This window comes from Sciurus vulgaris, assembly GCF_902686455.1.
Source record: "Sciurus vulgaris genome assembly, chromosome: 10".
In the NCBI taxonomy this organism is placed as follows: Eukaryota; Metazoa; Chordata; class Mammalia; order Rodentia; family Sciuridae; genus Sciurus; species Sciurus vulgaris.
This window is the reverse complement of record NC_136470.1, coordinates 125156926-125165289: the sequence shown is the minus strand read 5'-3', so window position 1 is coordinate 125165289 and position 8364 is coordinate 125156926. Positions and strand designations below refer to the sequence as shown.

The following is an 8364-nucleotide window of genomic DNA, read 5'->3' as shown; positions in this document are numbered from 1 at the left end:
CATTTAGTAAAGGGAGGAGTTTCCAGGGAACTTAGCCTGTGTTTAGCCTTAATTCTCTGCCAATGATTTACTTAACTGTGGGTAGTTGATTGGAAGATTGGGTGGCGATTTATCAGAAAGCATACCAGGAAAAAACTTGTCCTCATTTCTAAGACTTCAAATACTGGCTAACTGCAAGTTTCTGGCTAGAAGATAAGCTCCAACTTACTGGTTTTGCATTCTGTCCAAGAGTTATATAGTATGTGAAAATAGACCTCCCAAGAATTGAGATCTCTGTTCCCTGGAGTTGGAGCTAACATCTACAGAGGGGTAGATACTACCTTGACAGTTCAGAGCCTGGGCTTTCATGCTGGACAGACCCAGGTGGGAGTTGCAATTTCATTACTTGCAAACTGTGTGATCTTGGCAACTTATTTATCTCTCTTTCAATTTTCTTCCTTGGATAATTTCCTTCTTAGTTTGATTCATTTTTTGGTAAATGAGCTTGGGTTTTCTAGGTCTGCAGTCATATTTTCTAAAACTGGTGATACTTTTGCTTCTTCTAACATTCATAGTAGAGAATGTTTCTTTCACTTTATTGTGTTGGTTAGAATGATCAGAATGATGTTGAATAGCAACAGCAACAGTGGCTATATCTATATCACTTTCCTGATATTAACAGGATGTTTCAAATGTTTCATATTAAATATGTTAATTTCTATAAGTTATGATAGACATAATTATTCAGTTAAGAAAGTTTTTATGCTTCTTAAAAATTCATGAATGAATGTCCAATTTTATCACAATCTTGACATCTATTGAGCTGAAATGATTATATGACTTTTCTTCTTTACTCTCTTAAGATAATGCATTCATTAATAGTTTTTCTATTAACTAATTATTCTTCTATGCAGAATCATCCTTAAATCTATAACAACCCAAACTGGTTATGTCAAATTTTTCTTTTTATTCCTGACATGCCTTGAACATATTTCTTTCATGTAGGTTTATAAGAGAGATTCTAATAGTGTTTTTTTTTTTTTTTTTTTTTTTTTTTTTTTTTTGCGGTGCCGGGGATTGAACTCAGGGCCTTGTGCCTGTGAGGCAAGCACTCTACCAACTGAACTATCTCCCAGCCCTCATAGTGTGTTCTTGTGTGCTATCTCTATTCAGTTGCAAATGCAATTTTTAATGAACAGTGTTGTTAAAGGAACAGATCCGGAGAGAACAGTGGACATGCTGAAGGAGTTCCAGTTCTCCCTGTCCGTCATCCTGCTGTTTTCCTGTGGATTCCTCTACCAGCTCACCCTGAGGCCCCGCTGCCTCTTCTCCTGCCTGTCTTCCTTTAAGTTCCAGCAGGACCCTGAAGCCCTTCTGAGCCATAGACGTGGCATTATATTTGTAGAGACCTCGGAGCGAATGGAGCCACCCTCACTGGTGTGCTGTGCGGTGGAGTCTGCTGCCAAGATTTACCCTGAGCAGCCCGTGGTCTTCTTTATGAAAGGTCTCAACACTTCCGCTCAGCTGCCCTTAAACTCCAGTTACCCAGCCTTTTCCCTCCTCTCAGCCATGGACAATGTTTTCCTCCTCCCTTTGGATATGAAAAAGCTGTTTGAAGACACACCCTTGTATTCATGGTACACTCGAGTAAGTGTTTGGGGAAACTTAGAAAATAAGTGTTGGGAGGGACCAACAGAAAACTCACAGAAAATGAGTGCAACCTTCTCACTATATAGAAGGGTCAACTGAGTAAGGAATCAGGGCCAGAGGGGACTAGCAACCAGATCCTTTGAGTATTGCTGGTCCTTTTTCTACTGCATTAAGAACCAGTTCAACTAAACAAGAGAGTCTTTTTTTTTTTTTTTTTTTTTTTTATACATGTTGTTTCTCTCAAGAGAGTCTTAAGTCAAGTTTACATTTGGACTGGTGTCTTTTGTTTCTGCCCTTATTTCTTTGAGGATATAGTTAACTTTGGAGGCTATTCTTATCTGAGTGAAATCTTTGTATCTTTTCTATGCATATGAAACACTTATTTTTAATCCTAGTTTAAAACCTACATGTTAAATCTTTTATGCACCCGAGGCAGAGACTAGGCAATATTTAACGTGAGAATGATGTAAGTAGAAAATTCACGAAGGATCAGTGGAATGCTGCTGTATGAGGTTGAGCTGTATTAAGATTGGATTGATAACAATCATGTCCCATTTTCTTAATCACTGATAAAATAGTAACAACAACAACAACAACAACAAAACCCCACCACCAGCAACAAAACAAATTGGAAACAATAAAATTTCCCATCAACACTGAGGGGAAAAAATCTGATTGAGAAACTCCCAGAGCTCTTAGGAATTTTATAACCATATCTTAGCAGCATAACATAATAAGGAATTAATATTTCAATTTAATGTTTCTCTTACAGAGGGCCAAAGGTCAGGTAATACTTAAAGAAATGATAATACAGCCACTCAATGATTCTGTTTTAACTATGATTTTTTAAAAACTGATGTTTTCTGAAGACTATGAACATATGGAGTGAAATTCCTTTATGTTCTAATGTGATTATAATGATTTTGGCTTTGCAATCATCCCCCCCATCTATTGGAAAAAGAAAAGTTCCAAAGAAACCAAGGGACACACAATTATAGTAGTTGCTTGAATATGATTTGATTAGAAGTGAATTTAGTACTAAGAAATGTTGGTTTTATAAATTCAATTATTTTAAAAAAACAAAAGGTGATTTAAAAATTGACATCAAAAGAATACTATTTGCTTGCTGCGCAAAGTCCTTGACCAAATATCAGCAAACTTTTTTCTACAAATGGCAAGACAGTAAATATTTTAGGCTTAATGGGCCAAGCAGAAATATTGAGGATATTATATTCTTGAGTTATTTTCCAGTGGGTGCTCTAACAAATTATCACAAGTGTGGTGACATAAAACAACAGAAATTAATTTTCTTACTTTGGAGGCAGAAGTCCTGAATCAGCTTCACTGGGCTAATATCAAGACATTGGCAGGGCCACATTCCCTGTGGAGACTTGGGGAAGAATTGTTCTTCATTTCTTACCAGCGCCTGATGGCTGCCAGCATCCATTGGCCTGGCGCCCATTATTCCAAGCTCTGTCTGCATCTTCAAATTCCCCTTTCCTCTCTGGGTGTAAAACCTCCCTCTATTCCTCTATTAAAGCATGTTGGTAATTTTTTAGACCTCATCAGGATAATGCAGAAAAATCTCTCCATCTCAAGGTCCTTAGCTTAATCACATCTGATACTTTCCCCATATGAGGCAATATCTACAGTTTCCATAAATTAGGATCTATATCTTTGGGTGGCCATTATTCAGCCTACTACATTCTCTATATAAAAAGAGAAAAACCTTGCCCCACTCTTCCACGTTAGCTTCTGCTCTGGGTGGGCTGTCATGGATGGTAGGTGTGCATGTGTTTTGTTGCTGTCAACAGGAGGCACTCTGGACGGTGTCCTAGGCCTGAGGGGGAGGGGTCTGGTGGGCCAGGCAGGTAGGGGATAGGGCTGGAACAGCCCCTGGGATCAGTTCCATCCTTAGCCCTAGTGACTTCTAGTTTCCAAAGTCCCCATCTCTCCTCCTGAAGAGCCCAGAAATGTCACATTGGTCCTGGCAGTTGACAACAGCAGGGTTCCTGGCAAGTAGCTGGTTCTACTCTGGGCAGCTGCCAGGCATGCAGCAAGCCAGGAGGCAGGCACTGAGAGTGGAGGGGACAGCAGGCTTGTTCCCTGCAGCTGTCAGAGCTGGCCTGCTAGAGGGTGCTCCCACACCAGGGCTAGACTAACACAACCTAAATTGTGTTTTGCTCCTTGGAAAAAGAAATCTCTGATCACGTGGAGCAGAGCTTGGATTCTCTGAGCTGTACCTGTGTGTTGGGTTTTAGAAGCAAGGTGGACCCTGAGATTCAAAACCCTCAAGTATCTGCTCCCCTTGAGCCTGCAGGGTGCTACAGTTGGCTGTGTTATCTAAAGCATTCATACTGTGATTCCCATAGGGTGTGTGCTATGGCATGTTCTGCCCCAGATAGTCCATCACAGGATAACTGGGGGCCACCTGTTGAGAGGACTCAATTTTCTATCACTTACTAGTGACCACTGGGTGTGCTACACTGTTCTGGGCATTCTTAGCCCTTGAGGATGCCTAGGAATGAGTACTGTAGGCATAGGATCAGGGTGGGCAACTGTCATCTAAGCAGCCAGACCTCAAACCTCTTTCTGAAACCTCTGTTGGGGCTCTTATGCTTCGGGTGACACTACTCTAATACTCATATAAAGGCAGATTTTCTCTTCTTCTGGTTCTGTACAGTTTTTAATATCTTATATCTCATTGTCTGTTCACTAACAATCACAATTTACCAAAAATTATACATCCTTATTTTTATCAAAACTTTGTTTCTTCTGAATGAGTAGATGTCTAAAGTCAGACTGTCTTGGTTGAAATACACCCTTTTCCTCTTTGCACAGATGACTAAACTTTCTGATCCTTCTAATTTTTTATTTTTTAAATAAGAATGATGCTAGAACCTTATCTTTGAGGATTTGTCTAGATTTTGGCCAATAATTGTCAAGTGTTATCTATTATTATTTAAGAGGTCTTCAGCAATTGTAAACAAGGTGATGATTTCTAGCAACTTGTGAAGATTTCTGCAGTTTTAGTTGGCCTGCTTGGATTTGATTTGATGACAGAATTTTAAAGAATGTTTATTTTTAACAAAAGTCAAGGTGGTTATTTCATCTTTTAGTTAACATATTTGTTTAGAAAAAAATGTATAAGACCCTGTCTCTAAGTAAAATATTTTTTAAAAGACTGGGGATATGGCTAAGTGGTTAAGCACCCTGGGTTCAATCCCTGGTACCAAAAAAAAAAAAAAAAAAAAAAAAAAAAAAGTATATATTGTTTTTGGTATTCAAAATCTTAGCATTCCATGTGGGAACACTACTATTTATGCTGATTTGTTTGTTCTTCTTTTCAAGTTGTTTTTCTGTTTTGTTCACATTTTCACATTTGCAGTCATCTGTGGTTCCTCTCTGTGCCACCCCACATCCAATTCGTTGGTGAGAAACCTGAGCAGTTTTATCTGCAACGTGTGTCCAGAACCCCACCACTTCTCTCGCCCTCAACCAGATTATCACCTAGGCCCATGCCGCCACTATCATCTCTTGCCTGCATCATTTCAATGGCCTCCAAATTTTCCCTCATCATCTCTCACCCATTTATCAGGGTCTTTTCTATATAGCAGCCAAAGTGACCCCTTGACAACTAATTCAGATCATATCTCTCCTGTCTTCCAAACCTTCTTAGTCACTTCCAAATCTGCTCTCTGTTCCTACCCTTTCTATTCTTATCACCTGCCGGGTTCCCTTCTCTACTCTGCTTCTGCCACAGGGCCAGGGTGTACCTGCATCGGGGCCCTTGCGGTCCCCGCCACCCAGAACCCTCTTCTTCCAGATATGGTGATGGTTCACCACCACATCATTCATGTTTTGTTGGGATCTGATATACTGTGCTCCACTCCGTCTCTTTCAAAGCTCCTTCACCCAGCTTTTTTCTCTTCATAGTTCTTATCAACACCCAACAGAGTATATATTTATTTGTTTATTGTCCCTCGCCTCCCAGTAGGAATGTTTGCCTGTCTGTTCCCTGCTATATCCTTAGCAGTTCTAACAGAAGTGGGCACAAAATAAACAGACCCTCCATGAATATTATTAAAGCAATTAAGAAGCAAACAAATGTACACATTTGAAGATTCTTTTACCAAGTTCACATCAAGCATACATATTGACTTTTCCCCTAGTTTCCTAGTTTATTTTCTTCTTTATTAATTTGTAGCATTCTTTTAAAAAAATTTATATGTACTTTTTAGATATACTTGACAGTAGAGTATGTTTTGATATATCATACATACATGGAGTATAACTTCCCATTCTTGGGTCGTACATGATGTGGAGTTACACTAGTCGTGCATTCATATACGAGCATAGGAAAGTCGTGTCCGATTCATTCTACTGTCTTTCCTATTCTCATCCCCCTTCCCCCTTCATTCCCCTTTGTCGAACCAATGAGCATTCCGAGAGCTTTTTTTGATTCTTCCTTCACTGCTTCATATATGTGGTTAATGTACACCCACGCTGAAGAATGACTCATATTTCACTGTGAAATGACTGCTGGATCTTTTCCTTCTCTTTCCACTGCTTTAATTTTTTTTCACAAAATCTTTAAAAGCTGCTAAAAATCTTTTCATTGATAGTAATTGCTGCAAATTTTTACTTAAAGGAAAATCTAGAGGTGTGGAGGTAAATTTAGAAGAGTTGTGAAATTTAGCTTGTGACCAAATCCAATTTGGGGAAGGTGGCTTACTGCACCCCTCCCCAGCTACTCTGGGCTCAGCTTCCTACTGTGCACCCCTCCCTCTTTTCTCTGCTTGGGACTGATTTGCACCTGCTCCCACAGATCAACTCCAGTGCAGAGAGGCATTGGCTCCACGTCAGCTCAGATGCATCCCGTCTGGCCATCATCTGGAAATACGGTGGTGTCTACATGGACACTGATGTCATCTCCATCAGGCCTATCCCCGAGGAGAACTTTCTGGCTGCTCAGTCCTCTCGGTACTCTAGTAATGGAGTGTTTGGGTTCCTGCCCCACCACCCCTTCTTGTGGGGATGCATGGAAAATTTTGTTGAACACTACAACTCATACATTTGGGGCCACCAAGGTCCTAATTTGATGACGAGGATGTTGAGATTATGGTGCAAACTCGAAGACTTCCAAGGGTTGAATGACCTCAGGTGTCTGAACTTGTCCTTCCTACATCCCCAGAGATTTTACCCAATCTCTTATCCAGAGTGGAGACGCTACTATGACGTCTGGGACATAGACCCGAACTTCAATAACTCTTATGCCCTGCATTTGTGGAACTTCATGAACCATGAGGGGAAAACCGTGGTTAGAGAAAGCAACACCCTGGTGGAAAATCTCTATCGTAAGTACTGTCCCAGGACCTACAGGGAACTGGTCTAAGGCCCAGGAGGGTCAGTGAGCAGGGAGCTGGGGCCGGGTAACAAACAGCCAAAAACGAGTTGCTGTGGCTACATGAAACTGGACACTACCTGACTGCTACACTTTCACTTGATTTCTACTTTCTCCAGGGGTGGGTCTTAGCCACATCTCAGGATTAGCTTCCTCTGTTCTATACTAAAACAATCCACAGAACAGTGGCTATGAGACATAGAAATTCATTTTTCTCTCATGAAATGAAGTCTGGAGTCAGGCAATCCAGGGCAAGAATGATGCTGATGGTGGTTGTCAGGGAGTCAGTTTACGTCTCTTTGCTTGTCATCCTCAGGGACTGTAGACCATGGCCCATGTGCCTGCTGGGCCTCCATCCCATCATGTCTGCACTTCAGGCAGTAGATGAAGGAAAAGAGGTGTACTTATCTATTTTAGGAAGACTTCCTGCAAATACCATTGAGTGCAATCACCACTTCCCCTTGCATCTCCCTGGCAAGAATATAGCTGCAAGAGAGTCTGAGTTCTGGGGTAGGCAGCTAATAGTTTTGCCACATGTTCTAGTTAATACTGTAAAATTAATTCTAGGACCTGTTAGACCCTTGACGAGGGGAAAAAGAGACTTGATTTCTGGTCCTGATTTTAACATTGGTGTATTAGTCCATTGTCTGTTACTGTAACAAAATACCTGAAACTGGACCACTTATAGAGAAATGAGAGACTTGCTTAGCTCACAGTTTTTGAAGCTGAAAGTCCAAGATCTGGTTGCCCCATCTGAGGGCCTAATGGAGAATGGCCTTACAATAGCAGTAATAGCACTTTCAGAAGCAATCGTGTGGTGATACAGGAAGCCAGAGAGACTCGGGAGTCAGGCTTCCTCTTTTCATAACAATTCGTTCTTGCAGGAACTAACCAGGGTCCCATGAGAACTGTATTAATCTCTGCCAGGGTACTACCCATGTTTTAGTCAACTTTTCATTGCTATGACCAGAATACTTGACCAGGACAACTTAGAGGAGGGAAAGTTTATTTTGGCTCATGATTTCAGAGGTCTCAGTCCACAGTTGGCTGAGTCCATTGCTCTGGGCTCAAGGTGAGATAGAATATCCCGGTGGAATGCTATGGCAGAGGGAAGCTGCTCCATTCATGGCAGTAAAAAAGCCAAGAAGGGAACGGGAAAGGGACAGCAGGAAAGACACACCCTTCCACGGCATGCCCTCAGTGACCCATCTCCTCCAGCCGTGCCCCAGTTACCCACCAGTCAGTCCATTCAAACTAGAGTGGACTGATTGGGTTACAGCCCTCAAATTCCAATCATTTCACCTGTGCATGAACACAGGCGCTTTTGGAGG

General features: G+C 41.2%; 1 protein-coding gene across 1 annotated transcript; it reads left to right on the top strand.

The window, feature by feature from the left end:
• Positions 1–300: 300 nt before the first annotated feature.
• On the top strand, positions 301–7024 carry A4GNT (alpha-1,4-N-acetylglucosaminyltransferase; the record flags this gene model as incomplete). Its single annotated transcript, XM_079155828.1, has 3 exons — positions 301–363; positions 1179–1626; positions 6458–7024. Exons 1-3 carry the CDS (start codon positions 347–349, stop codon positions 7022–7024), a joined length of 1032 nt encoding a protein of 343 aa, XP_079011954.1. The 5' UTR covers positions 301–346.
• Between the last annotated feature and the right edge of the window lie 1340 nt (positions 7025–8364).